Source organism: Myotis yumanensis, unplaced genomic scaffold (genome assembly GCF_028538775.1).
Source record: "Myotis yumanensis isolate MYYU_CA2020_CCGP unplaced genomic scaffold, mMyoYum1.0.hap1 SCAF_13, whole genome shotgun sequence".
NCBI lineage: Eukaryota > Metazoa > Chordata > Mammalia > Chiroptera > Vespertilionidae > Myotis > Myotis yumanensis.
In genome coordinates, this window is record NW_027223764.1 from 18,080,129 (window position 1) to 18,102,692 (window position 22,564).

At 42.6% G+C, this 22,564-nt stretch overlaps 1 protein-coding gene across 7 annotated transcripts in view; it reads right to left on the reverse strand.

Annotated features, from left to right (window-relative positions):
• Nucleotides 1–12,372, reverse strand: part of BTRC (beta-transducin repeat containing E3 ubiquitin protein ligase) — a 174,004-nt gene extending 161,632 nt beyond the window's left edge. For 6 of the 7 annotated variants that reach the window (XR_011473550.1, XM_070432465.1, XM_070432466.1 and 3 more), the window contains exon 1: nt 12,239–12,372. Coding sequence is in view for 6 of the 7 variants with exons in the window: in XM_070432465.1 (XP_070288566.1) it covers nt 12,239–12,286 (48 nt within the window). In the remaining variant the exon portion in view is untranslated. The remainder of the gene's footprint in view (nt 1–12,238) is intronic. The other variant, XM_070432467.1, reaches the window with a different exon arrangement.
• Between the last annotated feature and the right edge of the window lie 10,192 nt (nt 12,373–22,564).

Consider the following 22,564-nt stretch of genomic DNA (forward strand, 5'->3'; position numbering starts at 1 on the left):
ATGTTGAGGATAATGAGAGCCAACTTATGGTCAGAAAAAGGAGTTACAATGCCCTGGCTAATTGGTTCAGTTGGTTGGCGCATCCTCCTATACACCAAAAGGTTGCAGGTTCGATTCCTGATCAGGGCACATATTTAGGTTGAGAGTTTGATCCACAGTCCAGGTGCGAACACAACCGATCTAAGTTTTTCTCTCTCTCCTCCTTCCACTCTCTCTAAAAAACTAAAAATAAAAATCAATAAAAACATATCCTGGAGTGAGGATTTAAAAAAGAAAAAGGAGAGAACCAAGATGGCGGCATAGGTGAACACCCACAATCACATCAAAATTACAACTAAAATACCGAACAACCATCATTCAGAATCGCCTGAAAGCTAGCTGAATGGAAGTCCTACAACTAGAGAAGTAAAGGAGAAAGTACATTAAGACTGGTAGGAGAGGCGGAGGCATGGAACAGGCAGGTGTTTTCTTAATCAGGAGAGATACCTCAGCTGCAGAGACCCCCTGTGCGGAGCAAAGGGTCCCGGCCACACACCAGACCCCCAGCTGAGGGTTCCAGAGCTGGGAAAAGAAGTCTCCGTAACTTTGGGCTGTAAAACCAGCAGGGATTGTGGCTGAGTGACACGGAGACTGACTGCTGGAGACTCAGGCAGTCACTCTTAAAGGGCCAGCACATGAACTTACTTGGACCTGATCCCTCAGGCCAGGCTCCAGTGCCAGGGCAGCAGCTTAAAAAGAACCCGGGAAATTTGGGGAGGAACTGAATTGTCTGGCATCAGGGCAAGAACTTGGGGGCGGCTTTCTCCCAGATAGGGGCGAAAGCAGTGGTCACTGTTCCTATGCTGAGACCTCCCCCTTTGCAGAGCTGACTGGCAGCCATATCTGAATCTCCATCAGCCTGGCTCATACTGTTCACTCTACCGTGGAGATTCCCTGAGACCTGCCCCATCCAATTTGCAGCCCCACCCAAGCTGTTTGCAGCAGCTTTTCCATATGAATGGCATGTCCTGGCTTAGGATTCAGACTTTGCTAAAATCACTCAACAAGCAGCATTTGTCGTTGGTGTGCCCCAAACCTATCAATAAAAGGCCCAAGACCAGGCACTAGCACCAGCCTGCCTTGCATCACAGCTTGACCTTGCTTGGCCACTTACAAGCACAATACAAGTAGCATCCATCTGCAGACCTCTTTGTAGCTCCTGCTGGATGGCCCCAGGCAGTGGCTGACTTTGCACCTCCCAGGAAGCCCCAGAGCCAGTGCACCTTGTGGAGAGCTTCAGACCATACCAGATTATAATTCTACTCATCCACAAGTGACACATTTAAGGGGCTGACTCAGTAAGTACCAAAGCCCCTTTGAGGTAATTCCTGCTCCATAGGGGGGGTCTCTTACACAGCAGCTCTTCCACTGTAGTTGCAGCTGGTCCTCACAGCCTGGAGGTCAATTCCTCCCAGGGACACCAACAGCAATCAAGGCTCAACTACCACAAGACTGTGTACACAGCCTACACAGGGGTGCACCTAGAGTGTCCAGCTCAGGTGACTGAGGAGTCTGAGCCACTGGGTTCTACAGGACGCCTACTACACAAGGCCACTCTATCAATTTCAGCAGCTCTTCCTAAACATAGAAACAAACACAGGGAAGCAGTCAACATGCAGAGCAAAGAAACATGTCACAAATGAGAGAAATGGAAGCAAGCAAACTACTAGATACAGAGTTCAAAAAAATCATTATAAGGTTACTCAAGGAGATTTAATGAGAGTTTCAAGGGACTTAATGAGACTTTCAAGGATCTTGGGGAGAATTTCAAAGACATGAAAAAAGACCAGTCAGAAATTAAGCATACACTAATTGAAATAAGAATAATTCAACAGTAGAGTAGAAGATTCCAAGAATCAGATCAACGATTTGGAATATGAGGAAGCAAATAACACCCAATCAGAAGAGCAAAAAGAAAAAAGAATCCAAAAATGTGAAGATAGTGTAAGGAGCCTCTGGAACTACTTCAACAGTACCAACATTTGCATTATGGGGGTGCTAAAAAGAGATGAGAGAGCAAGATATTGAAAACCTATCTAAAGAAATAATGACAGAAAACTTCCCCTACCTAGTAAAACAGACTTACAAATCCAGGAAGCCCAGAGAGTCCCAAACAAGAGGAAGGCAAAGAGGCCACACCAAGACACATAATTAAAATGCCAAGGGTTAAAGACAAAAAGAGAATCTTAAAAGCAGCAAGAGAAAAACAGTTAGTTACCTACAAGGGAGCGTCCATATGACTGTCAGCTGATTTCTCAACAGAAACTTTACAGGCCAGAAGGGAGTGGCAAGAAATATTCAAAGTGATGAATAGCAACGACCTACAACCAAGATTACCCAGCAAAGCTATTATTTAGAATTAAAGGTCAGATAAAGAACTTCACAGACAAGAAAAAGCTAAAGGAGTTCATCACCACCAAACCAGTATTACATTAAATGGTGAAGGGTATTCTTTAGGACAATGGTTCTCAACCTTCTGGCCCTTTAAATACAGTTCCTCATGCTGTGACCCCCAACCATAAGATTATTTTCATTGCTACTTCATAACTGTAATTTTGCGACTGTTATGAATCGTAATGTAAATATATCTGATAGGCAGGATGGTCTTAGGCGACCCCTGTGAAAGGGTCATTCGACCCCCAAAGGGGTCGCAACCCACAGGTTGAGAACCGCTGCTTTAGGAAGAAGACAAAGCCCAGCCGGCGTAGCTCAGTGGTTAAGCGCTAACCTGGTCGATTCCTGATCAGAACACCAGGTTGTGGTTTCGATCTCCAGTGTGGGGTGTGCAGGAGGCAACCGATCAATGATTCTCTCTCATTGTTGATGTTTTCTATCTCTTTCTCCCTCTCACTTCCTCTCATAAATCAATAAAAATATATTTTTTAAAAAAGAAAAAGGATTGGAGACCAAGATGGCGGCGTAGGTAAACACCGGAGACCGCTGCCGCAAACAACCATTTCAAAAATACAACTAAAAGACTGAACGGACATCACCCAGAACCACAGGAAGGCTGGCTGAAGAGAGACTCTACAACTAGAAGGAAAGAGAACAGCAAATCGAGGCCCAGAGGCGGCGCAGTGTGGAAAATACAAAGGTACCGAGGTGCGCGCGCAAAGCGGGCTGGTGGCTGAGGGCGCGGTTGTCGTTTTCGGTCGGGAGTGAGTCTCAGACTCTGGGCTCCGGATCCGGGCGAGTCTCTAGGGACCCAGACTCAAACGGGAGAAGCGGGATTATCCGGCATCAGTTGGATCCTGAGGGCAGCTTTCTCTCCGAGGTTTGCAGCGGCTGCCGGGGTTCTGAGAAGCAGAGCCTCTGGGAACGGGACTGAGCGTGGCCATAACTGCTCCCTCCGCCCGCCCTGTTGATCCCGCCCCGCCCAAAGCCTGCGCACAGCCATTTGCCGATCGCCTCAGGCAAAGGCTGGATTAGCGCCTCCCCAGAAGGCAGACGTTTTCCGCACAGCTGATTCCTATAGCCAGTCGGCCTGGGGGCCAAATCCCTCTAGTGTTAACTACAACAATTAAGGCTTGGCTAGAACAAGACTGCGCACAGAGACCACAAGGGGGTGCACCAAGAAAGCATAAAAGATGCGGAGACAAAAAAACATGACAGAAATGGAGGATATGGAGCTAAGAATCGCAATTTTGAGGGCTTGCCATAAATTTGTGCAGAACCTCACGAAAACTAATGAGACCCTCGATGCTACGATAAAGAAACTAGAAAGTAAGCATACACAGACTGAAATAAAGAATATTATACCCAATAGCAGACCAGAGGAGTACAATAATCAAACCAAAGATTCGACAAAAAACACCCAATTGGAAAAGCAAAATGAAAAAAGAATCCGAAAGTGTGAAGATAGTGTAAGGAGCCTCTGGGACAGCTTTAAGCGGTCTAATATCAGAGTCATTGGAGTGCCAGAAGATGAGAGACAGCAAGATACTGAAAACCTATTTCAAGAAATAATGGCAGAAAACTTCCCCCACCTGGAGAAAGAAATGGACTTACAGGTCCAAGAAGCGCAGAGAACCCCAAACAAAAGGAATCCAAAGAGGACCACACCAAGACACATCATCATTAAAATGCCAAGAGCAAAAGACAAAGAGAAAATCTTAAAAGCAGCAAGAGAAAGAGGCTCAATTACCTACAAGGGAATACCCATACGACTGTCAGCTGATTTCTCAACAGAAACTTTGCAGGCCAGAAGGGAATGGCAAGAAATATTCAAAGTGCTGAATACCAAGAACCTACAACCAAGATTACTTTATCCAGCAAAGCTATCATTCAGAATTGAAGGTCAGATAAAGAGCTTCACAGATAAGGAAAAGCTAAAGGAGTTCATCACCGCCAAACCAGTATTATATGAAATGCTGAAAGGTATCCTTTAAGAAGAGGAAGAAGAAGAAAAAGGTAAAGATACAAATTATGAACAACAAACATGCATCTATCAACAAATGAATCTAAGAATCAAGTGAATAAATAACCTGATGTACAGAATGAACTGGTGATTATAATAGAATCAGGGACATAGAAAGGGAATAGACTGACTATTCTTGGGGGGAAAAGGGGTGTGGGAGATGCGGGAAGTGACTGGACAAAAATCATGTACCTATGGATGAACACAGTGGGTGGGGAGTGAGGGTGGAGGGTGGGGTGGGAGCTGGAAGGAGGGGAGTTATGGGGGGAAAAAAGAGGAACAAATGTAATAATCTGAACAATAAAGATTTAATTTAAAAAAAATAAAAAAAAAAAAATAAAAAATAAAAAAATAAAAAAAAAGAAAAAGATAAAAAATATGAATAAAATAGCAATAAATACATATCTATCAATAATTGAATCTTGAATCTAAATATCAAAATAAACGAACAAGAAATCTAATGATCAAAATTAACTGATGAATAAAATAGAATCAGAGGCATGGAAACATGGAACATGATGAATCTCAGAGGGAAGGGGGTTGGGCGGGAAGAGATTAACTGAATATCTTATATGCATACTGGTGTCCCAGTGCACAGATTCATGCACATTGAAAGGAAATGAACTAGAAGAAATATTTTAATGTCGCTTTCCCCCTTTCTCTATAATAGAAGTGTCAACCAAAGTCACGATCGACAATGACAGATCGAAACACATGTGTGAGATTGGTGCTGGCGAGAGCTTTATATGTATAGATAAACTTTCTTAATTAGACCTGCTTTCTGATTTAGCTAAACTTTTTTTTTAACATTTTTATTTATTTCAGAGAGGAAAGGAGAGAGAGATGGAAACATCAATGATGAGAGAGAATCATTGATCGGCTGCCTCTTGCATGCCCCCCACTGGGGATCGAGCTCGCAAGCCAGGCATGTGCCCTTGACCGGAATTGAACCCGGGACCTTTCAGTCTGCAGGCTGATGCTCTATCCACTTAGCCAAACCAGCTAGGGCTGATTTAGCTAAACTTTTTCCAGCCCAGTGAAGCACCCCAACTTCTCTTTCAGGTAATTGTCAGCAACACAGCAGTAAATATGAACACGAAGCAGACTATTACTGTAGATCACACAGGGAGAACAAAGGGTAAAATATTTAACTGTATTTTCAGTGTTTGACTATATTCTGCGCAGTGAGAAAACCTGAAGTCAAGTTCCACCATTTCTTACTTCTTTTCAGTCAGGTCAGGTTTCTAAACTTTCTAAATCTGTTTTCCAGCTAATGAAAAGAAAATAGGATTCTACTGAGTCTCCTATCTACCTACTCCAGGACTTCCGTGAGGATCAAATGAGATGAGGCATGTGAAAACACTTCACAAACATTTGGTTAAATTGTAAAATGTTTGCACCTGGACATAAAGCAAGTCGGGTTCCTGGGCGGAAGAAACTCCAAGGAGGCTAGTCGCTAGGAAAAGGAAGCTGGGCGTTGCTACGTGACATCATTACCCAGAGCCCACAGCAACCGTTTCCAGGCTAGGCTGGGCTGTGGGCCACACTTTGCGCCATGGGGTCTTGACAGCATTGGCTGTGATTTGGTGGGGTGTTGCTCCGGGGTGGTGGCGGGGCCTGTGTCCCACTTGGGGGAAGCCAAGTGTTGGTTTGTTGGTGCCAGGTCCATAGTGCCATTTATTTTTAAATGGCCAGTGCGCGTCATGGCAGCTCCTGTGCTGAATGTCTGCCCCCTGGTGGTCAGTGCGCATCATGGCTACCGGTCGGATGGACGGACACTTAGCCTTTTATATATAGAGATATGCATTACCTATGGATACATACGGTGGTGAAAGCCTGGAGTGAGGCAATGGGGGCGAAGAAGGGGGATATCTGTAATACTCTCAATAATGAAGACTTAAGAAAAAGAAGTTACAATTATTGAATAAACCCTGTGGTTTTACTAGAATTGGAGATATTAGTGTGAATTCATGGTTTTAAATAAATATTTAGATAATATTAAAAGGGTGACATAAATGTACATGTGTGTATATATGTGTGTGTATGTGTTTACATGCACATATATTTCCTACCCCTGTCCAGTGAGAGATCCAGGGAGCAATGACAGCCCAATAGCAATGAGCACACCTGACATCCAGATCTTGACTTCTAAATATCATTTTCTACTGAAAGAAACCAGGGCTCCTTGGAGAAATTACTGATTCTAGAACCAGGGCAAAAAGGTACAAGATGAATATCTTCTTTTACCAGAAAAGAAGAAAACGCTCAAAGAATGATAAGAATGCATCAAAACAACAAAGGGAGCAGCTTGAAAGTACTCTCATTAGCCAAAGAGGAAACAATTTAATCATCAAAATAAATAATTACAGTATTGGATTATTACCCATCAAATAAAAAACAGGAGTTCAAAAGTTCACTCTGTTATAATTAAAAATCTGATGAATAGAAAGTTACATGGTTTCAAAGTACCTTCCCATAAAATATTACAAGGAGAAAAACATTAATTTTAAAGAAACTGAATAAAAATCACGTGTCACCTGATAGGAGGCAATAAGTAAAACACAGCATCACCTCTCTGGTATTTCTATCAAAAACACATAATCTGAATCTAACCATGAGGAAACATTATCAGATAAATCAAAATTGAGGAACCACTCTACAAAATAACCAGTCTATAATCTTCAAAAGTGCCATAGTCATGAAAGTCAAAGAAAGATTAAGGAACTGTTCTAGATTGAAGGAGAGTAAAGAGATATGACAACTCAATTCAATGCATCATTCTGGATTGGATCGTTTTGTTTTAAAGAACATTACTGGCCCATCCTGTGTGGCTCAGTGGTTGAGCATAGACCTATGAACCAGGAGGTCATGGTTCAATTCCTGATCAGAGCACATACCTCTCTCTACTTTTCCCTTCCTCTATGCAATCAATAAAAATACATTTTAAATGAATAAATAAGTTAAAAATATATTGATTTCTAGAGAGAGTGAAAGGGAGGAAGGGGGAGGAGGGGAAGGAGGGGGGGAAGGAGAGGGAGAGGGAGAGGAAGAGGGAGAAGGAGAGGGAGAGACATCCTGTAAGAGACACATCAACTGGTTGCCTCCCACATGGGAAGGATTGGGACCCTTGACTTGGAATCGAACCTGCAACCCTTTGGTCCTTGGTCCAAGGCAAGGGCTAACTTGGTTTCTTTAAGTTACTAAATTTTAGTTGGTTTGTTATACAGCAAGTTACCTTTTATACTGTTTCCTTATCTATCAATTGTATTAAAAATTATTTTAGCCCTAGCTGGTTTGGCTCAGTAAATAGAGTGTCAGCCTGTGGACTCAAGGGTCCCAGGTTCAATTCCAGTCAAGGGCACATGCCCCGGTTGTGGGCTCAATCCCCAGTAGGGGGTGTGCAGGAGGCAGCCAATCAATGATTCTCTCTCATCATTAATGTTTCTAACTCTTTCTCTCTTCCTCTCTGAAATCAATAAAAATATATTTTTTTTAAAAAATTCTTTTATATGACCTATTATGTCATCCAAGTTTCAAATGCTTCCCCAGTTCTAAGATTCTGGGACTAGCTTATCCTGTCCATTTTCTTAAACTTAAAATTCATCCCTCAATGTATCTTTCCATTATATATATCTGTAAGCATATATATATAAATGTATACACGCTTTAACAGCTGATAACTCACTTAATTTTCACTTCTTTTCTGGTTTAACTGATTTGAAATAATTTGAAGTCAGACTAAGCTTTGAACAAAGAAAATTTATCCTAAATTGTCACTAGACTTTTTTTATGGGAATACATAAAAGATAAAAGTTTACAATACAAATCCAGCAACAGTCGACAAATTGGGGTCACACAAATACTGAATGAAATGATTTTTGATGTTTGCGATTCCATTGTTTTGCATTATCAGCAGTGCCTGGACCAAAATGGTCATCAGTTTAGAAACAGACATTGACAATTTAGTCATTTCTGTAGATTCTTTTAAACTTTGAAAATGAACTCTATGTTAATAAACTCTGACTTTATAATCATCCATAGTTACATGTCATTATGAAACTGGCCAGGTAGCTCAGTTCGTTACATCCATACATTGTGTGTATATATTGTGTGTGTGTGTGTGTGTGTGTGTGTGTGTGTGTATAAAACTGGCCAGGTAGCTCAGTTCGTTACATGTCATAAAATTTCATAAAAGAAAATGCCCATTTCATTTTGGCATTTTAAACAAATTACATTTTCTTAAACTATGGAAACCAGGGCATCCATACATTGTGTGTATATATTGTGTGTGTGTGTGTGTGTGTGTGTGTGTATAAAACTGGCCAGGTAGCTCAGTTCGTTACATGTCATCCCCATTCACCAAGGTTGTGGGTTCAGGGCACATATAAGAAGCAACTGATGAATGCATAATTAAGTAGAATAACAAATCCGTGTGTGTGTGTGTGTGTGTGTGTGTGTGTGTGTGTCTCATCAATAAATAAAATGGTGTCTGCATTCCCTCAATCATTATTCATTTCTCTTCTAAGGTCCTCTTCCAGTTCTCATTTATCTTTTCTGCGGAATTATAATTTTGTTGACCAAGGAAGTATATAGGTTATTTAATGTAAACTACTGTTTTAATATCATTTGTTTCTAGAAGTTAAACTATTCTTCACAAGTATCCAAGGGTAAACTTTAAGTCTAGACCAGTGGTCGGCAAACTGCGGCTCGTGAGCCACATGCGGCTCTTTGGCCCCTTGAGTGTGGCCACGAAGTTTCAATCGCACTGTACGTGCGCGCCCGCACGTGGTATTTTGTGGAAGAGCCACACTCAAGGGGCCGCAGTTTGCCGACCACTGGTCTAGACCATGTGTGAATTATGATCAATTCTTAATTACCAGTCTCATTAATAAGATTTTATTGTAAAATTCCTAATTGAAGCACTACATTAATGTGGTAATGAGCAAATTTCATAAAAGAAAATGCCCATTTCATTTTGGCATTTTAAACAAATTACATTTTCTTAAACTATGGAAACCAGGGCATCCATACAAAAATTGTCATTCATAATTTACAATTGAGGAAAGAGTAAGGCCAAAACAAAGCCAAATACTATACAAAATTTTCAACTTAATTAAAAGGATAGCCCTTCCATGTGTATGTACTGTGCACTAGTCACTTGGTGCAAATACAAATTAAATATCTTCCTATCTCAAAATTGACTCTAAGTAGAAAGGAGGGAGGGCGGGAAGAGATTAACCAAAGAACTTATATGCATATGTGCATAGTCCTTTGATTCAAACAACAAAGAGGTGAAGGCCTGGAATGGGGGAGGCAGGAACAGGGTGAAGGGGAGCAAAAGGGGGAAAATTCTGCTTCAGTTATTAAGGTCATACTTGGTGACCCTCTTCCAGTTGGCCTTCTCTCAAACAGGCAGTCAAAAATGAAAGTAACCAAAATTAAAGAAAAAAATTAGCTTCTCCCCATAGTAACTGATGCAACATCTAATAATGTGTGATGCTCTAAAAGCTGCAAACTACTACATGGCCATTTCCAGGTCCACTTTAACTCAATCAGGAGACCATTATCGAAACATAACTCATTGGTACAAAGGGGAGATCAAGTAGTTGAAAATTTTCCCGGGCTGAGGTCTAATGGGGAATAAAGATGATCTCATGTCTCTTTATGATCTGTAAATCATACTATTCCATAAATCTGACACAAATGTCAAGACTAGGATTAAGTCAACCTCTAAGTAGGAAAACAAAAATAAGCAGCTGCCACTTCTCTAACTTAAATCTAGAAGCTCACTATAGATATAAGGCAACTTCCTTTTACTTCTAAAGTCCAAAAAAACTTCAAAATCTTGTCTTAATATTTTAGATTTCAACTTTGGGAAGAAATTCAAGAACCTTCTTCTTCAAAATGAAATTTTGTTAATGATACACTCAAACTTTAGTTAGGTGTTTTTGAAAGCACTAATACAAAATGAATCCAAACTTTAGTAAATTTGACCAGTCTCTGGAAATGTATTCTTGTAAATAGGGCCTTTTAAAGCCTAAATTCAATTAGTTTGGTGTCCATGTTTATTTATGTTTGTTTTGCTATTCCAGGCAAAGACATAAAATAAGAAAAAACAAAAATAAATTTTGGGACACGGCTGGTGCCTCAATGGTTAGAGCGACATCAGCCCAAGTATGGAAGGGTTGTGAGTTCGATTCCTAGTCAAGGGCATGTACCTAGGTTGCAGGTTTGATCCCAGTCTCTGTGGGGAACATGCGGGAGGGAATGAATCGATGTTTCTTTCTCTCTCTCTCTTTCTCTCTCTCTGTCTCTCCCTCCCCTCCCTCTCTGCCTTCCTCCCTCCACGTTCTCTAAAAAAAAAAAAAAAAAAAATCAATGGAAAACATATCCTGAGGATTAACAAAAAATAATAAATAAATAAATAAATAAATAAATAAAATTTGGAGTGGCGGGTTGCAATTACTTCTGAAAAAGCAAATATCCATGTCCCTAAGGCCACCTGTTAAGATGGAAGTCTATGCATCCCATCATTCTTTATCTGTAACCACAAAGTCTGGTTTTACACCTAGGATATACAAGAAGCATCAGATTAAAAGCATCAAATATCAGACTAGACAAAATTGTCAAACATAAGCATAGAAGAAAAGCATGAAACAAAGTGAACAGAGTAGGCTTCCAAAGGATTTAAACACACCCACAAAATTCAATCTACGCCCATCCTGTGCTTCAACCTAAAACTTAGAAGGAACCACCAATCCTGCCGTCTCCCATTACCCACCCCTTTTATCTCCTGCATTTCTCCACTGATCTCATCACTTCTTGTGGGTCTTGTGATTCTAATCTCCATGGCCTTTCCTTTCCCAGAAAGTGATACAGTCCCTGGCTCCCACATTTCACCATCTCTACAATTTAGCACTAACTTTTGTTTTACCCTCTTAGATATTAATTTTGTCCCCGCTCCCGTGTAGCCAGTTTTCCTGACCAGTCCAACCTCATCCTAACTACAACATCTAGCCTCTCCATTCAAAGTAGAGTGTGGACACCTCCTTCTGACATTTGTAATTCTGGCTCCTAGTCAGCACCCTCTTCCTTTCCCAGAGGCTGTCACCACAGCCCTAGGTCCCGATCCCCAGTCCTTATTCTTCTAGGTTAAGGCCTTTCTTTCCAGAGTTTGTCATCCTGAGTTTGGCCAAGCTGGGGTTTGATCTTGAAGGCAAGGGCTATCTCAATCCCCTCCTTTTACAAAACAATCCTCCCACCAGCCCTGGCTTTCCTCCACCCTTAGATCCATCTACATACGGCCCTGCCGGTGCCCCTCCCTCTACCATCTTTCCTCCCACTCGCCGTGCTCCCCTTCCTCACTCTGAATGCGCCTCTGCTCCCGGCCTTACCCGTCACCCTGACACTGGGAAGGCCCTGCCAGCGGCCAAACCGCGTCTCTCCTCCAGGCTCCCTCCGCTCTTCAGTAACTGTCCCCACGCCCCTTTCCCTCCAGGGCCCCACGCGCCGCCCAGAGCCCCCTCCCTGAATAAGCTCCCGCTGTCACGGGTCCCTCATCCCCAAGATGGCGGAGCTGCTGCCCCCACCCCCGGGTCCTCTGCGCACCCCCTCCCGCCTCCCAGGAGCTCCCGTCCCGTCCCTTCAGCAGCCCCCGCCGCTGGCCTCGGCCCAGAACCCCTGTGCCCCCTCCTCTGGAGGACGGGCGGCCCAGGCCTGAGCCTCAGCGACGGCGCCAACGCCACAGCCTCCACCGCTCCCCGGCCTGCACCTTCTCCTCACCATAAACTTGAGCGCTTTTTCCTGCAGCACCGCCTCGGCCGGGTCCATAATCTCCGAGGGCCCCTGGGTCTGCACTCCGGCAGGGCCGCCCCCTTGATGCCAGACCGCAGCCAACGCAGCGCCCAGATCCCGCCTCCTCTTCCTTCCCCCCGCCCTCTCTCACCTCTCAGGCACCCGCCAGGGGGCGGGGAGGCTCGGCTGGTTCGTGCGCCTGCGTGAGCCCGCGGGCTCGCTGGAGTTGTAGTTCTGGAGCTTCCCGCAGCGAAAGGCGCGGCCACGCTGCGAACTGCAACTCCCGCGGTGCACTGCGGCGGGGGTCGCGGCGCCGGCGAGCCAAATCCAGTCATCCAGCCTTCAATTCGCGATCATCAGCTGATGGGAATCGTAGTTTACAGCCTCTACGGGCTGGAAAGCGGGAGGGGCACGGGTGTCTCCTTGGTTACCGAGCGACGCCAGTGGCGGCTTGCCTGGCATTTGGTATCAAGATGGCGACCAGTGCCTCACCTGTAGCCCAAATAGTGGAAAAACCTGTGAGAGGATCTAGAGTTTCTAGGACCGCCGTAACTGCGGTTTTAGAGAACTGGATACCCCCAAATTTCATATCTTTGATGTCTGCGGGATGAATTTCAACCCAGAAACGCTGGGCCTATGAGCGCTTGGCAGCACTTCACAGACCAATGCAGAATTTGAAGGTCCTCCACCTAAGCCATCTCCCCTCACTTCTCCCAAAGACCTTATTTTCCCCCCACAGCAAGTCGGGGCCCGGTAGAACTCGGTTCTGAAAATTCTTGAGTGTTTAGTACTCACAAAATTGGTTTGCTGCTGCTAACCCTGAGATGTAAGCCTTGCATTAAAGGTCAAACAAATACTTATCAAAGGCTTTCAATCGTGGAATATAATGGTCATCCAGCAAATAAAGTATGTAAGTATTTAATTTGGCCTTGAAAGGGACAGTACAAGTTTGTTTTGAAAATTGGGTGTACCCTAGATGGGAAAAAACCCTCGCATTTGGGCTAAAAGTGATAGGCTTGTACAAAATATCTGAATTTTTTAAATAAGTCAATTGGGGAAATGCCTTTTTACTTAGAAGAAAATATTCCAGTGTAAACTATTTTATTTGCTCATTCAACAACAGTTACCACAAAATCGTGTGCAGCTATCATCCCAAGAAATGGGATTCATTAGTGAGCATGATAGACCTAGTCTTGTGGAGCCTACATTTCTAGTATGGTTATGCTTTATCCTAGTCATCATCCCTATGTCCACAGAACTCAGAACTATACCTAATACATATATAATAGGCTTTCAGTTAATAAAAAGTTTACTCTTGAAGTAAAACAATAATCCTACACAAGTGCAAAATGGGGAAGACTTAAAACTCATTCATATGAAAACTACCTGGAGGTTTTCATAGGACTAAGTCAGTATGGACATGGTTGCCTAAAAAGCTAAAGGAGTCCTAGGCAGCTTGAAGAATGATGTCTGGGGAATAAAGGCTTATGGTCTTACTCTGTTTTGAAATACTCAGACCATACCTGGAGTACTTTGTTCATTTATGGACACCATGTTCTACAAACATCACATATAGGAGCAGAGCCAGGGGTAGGGTAACCAAGAGAGAAACTATTGGTGGATGCTTACTCTGAAAAAAAAAAAGGCAAACTAGGACGAATGGGTGGGACCAATAATTATGATAATAATGACCATAACAGCTATCACTTTATTAACTCTTTATGCCAGGCACTGTGCTAGACATTTTACATTCATAATCTCTAATATTCATAGTAATTATGTAAAATGGGTATTATCTGTAATATACAGCTGTAATGAATAACACAGATAGAAGATAACTTCAAGTCATGCAGCAAATTACATAGTTAAGATTCTAACTCAATTCTGTTTGATTCCCCTGTGTATTTTCACTGAATCACACTGCAGTGGCATAGGACTCAGACTCTGAGTTTTCTAGTAATCAGATCTGTCCTGACAAAGGAATGGACTGCCCCACCCCTGAAAACATAGAGAGACAGGAAGACCATCTGTCAGGGGTATTGTTTCACTTTTTTCCCCAGAGAGGAGTATGAAAATATTGCCTGATGGCAGTCAGTGACAGTCCTCACTTTGTCCAGTCATGTTGAGGTGAGGATTAGTAAAGCAAACACCAGTTTTTGTTTAGAAGCCCAACCAGATAGACAGTTCTTATACATATGAGTTGAAACTGAGCTGGCAGGGCCTGGGTACAGAAAGGGTAAATCCTCTTTCTTAAAAATTGACCTCTCATGGTCAGGCAAACTGAGAAATCCAAATGTGAGTTGCCTTGATTTTCAAGCCCCTCATATCCAACACTAGTGGCCCAGTGCATGAAATTCGTGCACGGGGGATGGGGGCCCAGCCTGCACCCTCTCGAAATCCGGGACCACTGGCTCCTAACCGCTCACCTGCCTGCCTGCCCGATTGCCCCTACCACTCTGCCTGATGGCCTGATGGCCCCCAACTGCCTTCTCTGGCTGGTCTCCCGGAAGGTTTCCCAGTCTAATTAGCATAGTACCCTTTTATTAGTATAGATAGTTTAGGAAAGTTTATTAGACTAGAAGTTAAGAGGCCTGGTTCAAGCCCATTGTTTCTCCACTTAATTGGTTGCCTTTGAGCAATTAACCAAACATCTCTGGTCCTCTCTATTGTCATCTGGAAAACCAAGATCTCTGCCAACTCTAAAATGAGTACACCTGTGAGCCTACTTGTGGCATGTGCTCAAGGAGATTACTAAATCATTAGAACCTTTAAAGCTCCACTTTACTGGAAAACTGGATTTCTACTACTGGACTTAATTTCTTCCCCTGGGTTAAGGCCACTCTGACTTAACCTTGCCAATTAGTGTCTGTATTCAGCTAGTAATCTATCAAAATGTCTCTGTCAACCTCCACCTCCAATGCTAGCCTGTTCCAGACTACCTTCATCTATTTTCCTTAGTTCACTACAGTATTCACCTCTGATCCAGTTCTCTAACTTCAGGCTCTCTCCACTCACCTCATCTGATTTCACTTTCATCACATTCTTCTTTGCTCAATTCTTTTATGGCTCTCTTACATACTTTATCATTGTTTAAATTCCTTTGTCTGGCTTTCCAGACCTTCAAAATCTTATCCAATACTCTCTCTCTCTCCAGCCTTACTTCCCACTTTGCTTTGCTCCCTCCAATCAGACCTTTCTCCTACTCCACCTGCTCAGCACACTTCTCTCCCTCTTGGCCTTAGCTTGTGGGAGTCATTTTGCCATTCTAGAAAGCTTCTCTTTCCCTCTCCTCCCTACTCATCTTTCAAATGATTTAAATCTTACTTTTTAAAAATAGTTACTAGTTATATATTTGTCTTTATTTTATTGATTTTAGAGAGAGAAAGGGAGAGAAAGAGAGGGAGAAATGTCGATGTGAGAGAAACATCAATTGGGCTGGGGGCAAACCAGCAACCTGGGTATGTGCCCTGACCAGGAATCAAACCCACAACTGTTCAGTGGATGGGATAATGCTCCAACAGAGCCACACTGGCCAGAGCTGTATTTGCCTTGTAGCATTATAGCCCACTCTCTTTTCCCTCCCCCTTAGAAAATGTTTATATTTTTGTTTGGTTCTTGCAAAGTAAATATTGTTTTGTATGCTATATTTTTTGTGTATGCTACACTTTTATCACAAATATAATATTGTTTTATATATCTCATTATGTTTCATACTTTTTGCACCCAGTACCTATATGGATTTTAGAAATACTTATGTTGCTACGTGTATATTTAACCTGCTGCTGCTAATTGCTCAATAATAGTCTGATGGTGTATATCCCCCACATTCTACCTATCTACTCTCTTAGCAAAGTCTTCAGTTCCCAATCACCACCAACAATACTGCAGTGAGCAATCTCCTATATGCCCCTAAGAGACTATCTCTGAGAATATATATCTAAAATCATACTTGCTGTTTTATAGGCTACTAGAGGCCCAGTGCACAAAATTCATGTCCCTCAGCCCAGCCTGCACCCTCTTTAATCTGGGACCCCTCAGGGGATGTCTGACTGCCAGCAATCAACATCCCCGTCACAATCCGGGACTGCTGGTTCCCAACCGCTCACCTGCCTGCCTGCCTAATTGCCCCTAACCGCTTCTGCCTGCCAACCTGATAGACGCCTAACTGCTCCCCTGCCGGCCCTGTTGCCCGCAATTGCCCTCCCTTGCTGGCCTGGTTGCCCCAACTGCCTACCCCTGCTGACCTAATCGCCCACAACTACCCTCCCCTGCCGGTCATCTTGTAGCTATGGGTGCTGCCATCTTTGAGGGCATGACAATCAATTAGCATATTCCCTCCTTATTGGCTGTGGGTGCCACCAAGTTTGAGGGCGGGGCAGTCAATTAGCATATCCCCTCTTTATTAGATAGGATTAAGGATACTTAATTGAACTATGTAGTGTCAAACTGCAGTAGAGAAAAACCACAGCAGTCTGACTTCCATCACACTTGGCATTATTGCTCAAGTTGAGGGAATCTAATCTGGATCACAGTTCACTATTAATAATGTAAAATTATACATTTTACCTTCTCTGGGCAACACCTAACCCACAAGACTCATGCCTCTCTTTAAGTACAGACTCTGCTCTTCTAACCCCCATCTCTGTAGTGTGTGCTTATAACACATAGCAAGCTGGAGTCAGAAATATTCCACACATGCCTGCACATTTTTCTCATCCCATGGCATTCCCTCTCCTGTACTTGGTGGGGTTCTCAACTCTGATTGCACATAAGAGTCATTTGAGGAGCTTTATAAGAATATTATGCCCAAGCTCTCTCCCCACCTCAGGTGTTTTGATTTAATAGATCTGTAGTAGACTCCTTGGCAATGGTAATTTTAAAAGATCCCCTTGTAATTCTAATCTGCAGCCAAATTTGAGACCACTGCCTTTGAGTTTAAATGCCCAGTGCCTTCTTGCTGACCTCTGGCTACCCAGAGTACCCTCCATGCCTAACTTGCCTTCCAAAGAATTACTCTTCACCACCACAACCCCCCTCATCTCCCCACCACTCCCTCCCCCCCGCCCCCCCCCCCCCCCCCCCGCCACTTCCACCACTCCAAAGAAACTCTGTTTTCCAAGAACAGCCAATCAAAACTCAGGGTTGACCGGAAGCAAAGAGATTAACTGATTAAAAAGCCATCAACTATTTGAATATCTGACAAGCTTAACTCTAGGGTCAAGAGGTCCAGTGGAGGTGGGAAAGGTTATTTGTATTTTAGTTAGCAGGAGAGATACTATTTTAGTTGGGGACTCAATAGTTTATCCCCCTTTTCCTCACTTTGTCCTTCTAAAAGCTCAAGAGTCAATTCTCTACTCTGAAAATATACTGACCTTATTGGGGCTCTATGTTCTGTGCCTAAGTAGAAGGAGTCATTAATAGTGAACTGTGATCCAGATTAGATTCCCTCAACAGATGCTTCCACTGACACAGGCCAAGGCCATCTTTATCTGGATGGAGCAGTCAGTCCCTTTTAGGGCAGCTTCAAAGAGTCTTTCAGGCAAAGGTAACTGCATTTTTGATGATGCATTCTGAGGATCAAAACAAGGCTAGTGCGACCTTAAGGGGATAGTGGCACTAGATGAGACTGCAGAGGACAGTAGCATGGGGCTCTAATGCAAGTCGTTATTTAGCCAGCACACACTGGTCAAGTGAACCAGCTGACAAGACATCCTTTCTAACTGGGGTCAGTGCCTGTGCCTTACCAGCTAAAAAATATATATTGATTTTCACCCTTCCTTATGGGCCAAATTGAGGAATTTTGACTTTACCCTGAGGGCTCTAAGAAACTACTGAAAAATTTTAAGCAGGGCCACAGCATGGTCAGATTTGTATTTTTAGAAAATCACTTCTGGCTGAAGGCTGGGAAAAGGATTATGAGCTTTCTGAAATCTTTCTGAGAGAGATGATGGAGGCCTGATGAAGGAGGTGAGGAAAACAGAAAGTAGTTAGATTCCAAAGATACCGAGGGGATAAAATCTGTAGGACTTGGTGATTGATTAGCTATGTCCTGGATGATGTCAAAGGAATGTGTCAAAGGTGACTTCTAGGTATCTGGCTCAGGAAAAAGGATGAATGAGAAGTGCTATTTTTTGAGACAGGGAACACAGTAGAAGGAATAGGTGATCGGAGGATAATCAGTTCTTTCTTGGACTTATTGCTCCAAAGGTGCCTTTGAGACTTCCACATGGGTTCAGACATTGAGGAAGCAGTTGGATATTTGGAACTGAAGCAGGAGAGAAAGGACTAGGCTGCAGATAGGGATCTTCAGCATATAGGTGGTCACTGAAGCTCCCAGGAAGGGATTTACCAAGCAGTGTAAAGAGCAACAGGTCTAAGACAGAATCATGAAGAACCTCAAGATTTATAGGATGAGCAGAAGAAGAGGAGCCAGCAAAGGATCCCAAGAAGAAGTGGCCAGAGAGATAGGAGGAAAGTCTAGTAAGTGTGGCTCATGGTGGAAGACAGAGCCATACTTCAGTGAGTTAAAAAGGGAAGGTGAAAAAATTAAGACTGTTGGATCTCTCTCTCTCTCTCTCTTTCTTTCGTTTTTTAAAAAATTATTTTTCCTACATTTTATTTTTATTTTTTTAGAGAGAGGTAGGGAGAGAGCAAGTGAGAGACAGACAGACATCATTAGGCCGTTTCCCACACCCACCCCAACCAGGGATCTAACTGCAACCTGGGTATGTGCCCTGACCTGGAATCTGACTGCTTCCTGGTGTACAGTAGGCTCCAACCAACTGAGCCACACCGTCCAGGGCTGTTGAGTCTCTTCTTACAAAACATGTGTCTGTCAAGGGAAGGAGAAGACAGTGGTTAGAGGTAGAAGTTGGATGGTCTTGGGAAAGTGTTTTTCATTATGTTTGAAAGCAAGAAGACTTTAGTTCAAAGGAAACTGAAGAGGCATGACAACTAAATGCAATGACTGATCTCTGATTGGGCCCTGGAACGACATGCACACACATACACAGACACAAAGATGACAAAATAGCTATAAGAGACATTAGTGAAACAATCTGGGAAAAACTCAATATGGATTTTGTACTAGATAATATATCAATGTTAAAGTTCTGGAGTGTGATAATTGTATTGTGAGAATAAGAGAATTAGAGAATGTCTTTGTTCTAAGGAGATAAAGTATTTAGGGTGAAATGTTATGATGCCTGCAACTAACTCTCAAACGGTTTAGGCGGGTGGGGAAGTGTGTGTGTGTGTGTGTGTGTGTGTGTGTGTGTGTGTGTGTAGAAAGAGAAGAGAAAGGAGGGAGAGAACTGAAGTTAAGATGGTAAAATGTTAATAATTGGTGGATTTAGGTGAAGTACTATGGGTATTCATTGTACCCTTCTTAAAACTTTTCTGAGACTTTGAAATTTCTAAAGTAAAAACTTGGGGAGTAAAAAGAAGTGAGAAATTTGAGCATATTTAAAAGGATCCATTAGAGAGAGAAAGGTTGAAAATAAAAGCAAGAGACAGGACATGATTATGGAACCAGGTCCTGAGAAGATAAGACAGAATGAATCCAGATGGAGGGATTAGCTGCCAGTGACACAGAGGAAGGAAGAGAGTGTGGATGCAAAAGCATGTCAGGTATAGAGTTGGAGGAGAAAGGTTGAGGAAATCCCCTCCTAATGGATGTTAGAATAGACAACTAGCAATCTCTGCCACACAAATGAGATTTTTGCATTTTCTGCTCTTCTAGATTATGTTTATGCCCTTTCATTCATTAACACAAACAATCAAAAAGTCGTTTTCCTTAAATTAAATTAATGTTGTTCTAGACCAGTGGTTCTCAGTGGAAACAATTTGTCCCCAGAGGACACTTAGCAATATCTGTGCTCCAGACCTGCAGCAGAAGGACACAGGATATCTCCTCTTCTTTAAGGATATTCTAGAAGTTCAATAAAGCAGTTCTACTATATCTCATTAGTAACTGTGTGACCTTGGGCAAGTTACTTAACTTCTCTATGCCTCATCAGCAAAATGGGGACCATAATAGCTCTTATCTCATTGGGCTGCTCTGAGAACTCATAGAAACTCCTTAGAACATTTCCTGGCACATAGTAAGTACTCAATAAATGTTAGCAATGACTAGCTCTAAATTTCACATAATTTGCATATATCATCAAGATGGGCTCAGTTTGCACCTTCTCCTTCCTGAACAATTTAGTCTTAAAACTATTATGTAGGGTAGAACAAGGTTAATGTCTATGCAGAGAGGTGGTCTGACATGGGCTGTTGAAGCCCAAGTAGTGTGGTAAGGGCATGCATGTGGAGGAAGAAGCTTGCATGGGAAACTGGTTACATATATACATACATACATTCCCTACCTCTGCCCACTAAGAGGGCCTTGAAGCAGCAATACCCAATAGCAATGAGTACAATTAGCATTCAGATCTTAGATTCTAAATACAGTACCATTTTCCACTAAAAATGAATCAGTGTTCCTTGGAGAAATGGATGATTCCAGGGCTGGGACAAGAAATGTACAAGATGAACCTACAACATTTTGTGCCAGAACACAGGAAGAATGCCGCAAAGAATAAAGGGGATATGTCAAAAGAACTCATTGTTTCACCTTCCAAAATACTTAATGATTTGAAAAACTAAGAGTATCTTCACAGGGGAGAAGCCTGGTGGATATAACTTAAATCAAGTGATCAAAGTGAACATCATCAAGATTGGGCAAATTGAAATTTGTAAGTCCCTGCCCGGCCAGTATGGTTCAGTGGTTGAGTGTCAACCCATGAACCAGGAGGTCTGGTTCAATTTCGGGTCAGGGCACATGCTCATGTTGCAGGGTTGTTCCCCAGTGGGGAATGTGCAGGAGGCAGCTAGTCTATAACATTTCTCTCCCATTGATGTTTCTATCTCTCTATCCCTCTCCCATCCTCTCTCTCTAAAAATCAATTTTAAAAAATATCTAAAACTTAAAAAAAATTATGTTCCTGATAGAATGCAATGAGAAGAACAAAGATGTTCTGGTGGCTACCTTTAAGATGACATCCAATAATTCTTGCCTCCAGATGTTCACATCCTTCCTTTATTGACTAGGGCTGATGTGTGTAACCAATAATATATTATAGAAATGATGGAAGGTGACTCCCAAGGGCATGTATAGAATATATTGTATTTTCTGCCTTACATGGATTGCTTGCTTTGGGGAAAATAAGCTGCTATGTTGTGAGGAATCTCAAGCAGCCCTACAGAGAGGTCCACATGGCAAGGAACTGATACCTTCTGCCAACAGTCAGCACCAAATAGTCAGTGACATGAGTGAACCATCTTGGAGCAGATCCAACGGCCCCAGTTAAGCCTTCAGATGACTATAATCCCAGCCAACACCTTGAGTATAATCTCATGAGAGTGTGTAGAACACTAACCTGTTCCTGATTCCTGACCCATGTGAGATAATAAATGTTTATTATTGTTTTAAGCTGTTAAGGTTGGGGGTTATTTGTTATGCAGCAATAATAGCTAACTAACACAAATTCTCTTACAGGTGGTCTAACCCCAGAGCCTAAATGCAGTGACTGTCTCATTTATTAATAGTAGTACCTAAATCAGAAACCTTTATTCAAACAAATAAAAATAGTATTTATTTTGGTTATAAGATATATACTTTATATGTTTGCTGCATGATTTTCTCAGTTTGGAAGATTAATCAGCCGTTTGTGCTGACAATGCTATCTTTCCCACGATTTCTTTGCTTAGGTTTGTTAGGTACTCTTTGACCAATAGTATTTACCACACTTAATTTTATAGACTTTATGCAAGTTCTTTTCTCTTTTTAAAAAAATACATTTTATTGATTTTTTACAGAGAGGAAGGGAGAGGGATAGAGAGTTAGAAACATCGATGAGAGAGAAACATTAGTCAGCTGCCTCCTGCACACCTCCCACTGGGGATATGCCCGCAACCCAGGTACATGCCCTTGACCAGAATCGAACCTGGGACCTTCAGTCCACAGGCCGACGCTCTATCCACTGAGCCAAACCGGTCAGGGCCAGGTTATTTTCTCTTTAACTCACCTTTGTCCAGATCCCATCACTACCATTCCTTCAAGTTGATGATTTCCTTCTCTATTTGGCTGCTCTCGTTTCCCAGACATTTGTATTCTCTGAAGCTATTTTTCAAGTGGTTCCCTTACTCTCAAAGATGCCCTTTGAGGAAGAGGCCATTGGGGCCAGGTAAGAGAATGGCCCTGCCTTCAAGAAGCTTTGTGTTTTGTAAGGAAAACAAAACATAAAAATGTGTACTAACCAGGGCTCTCTT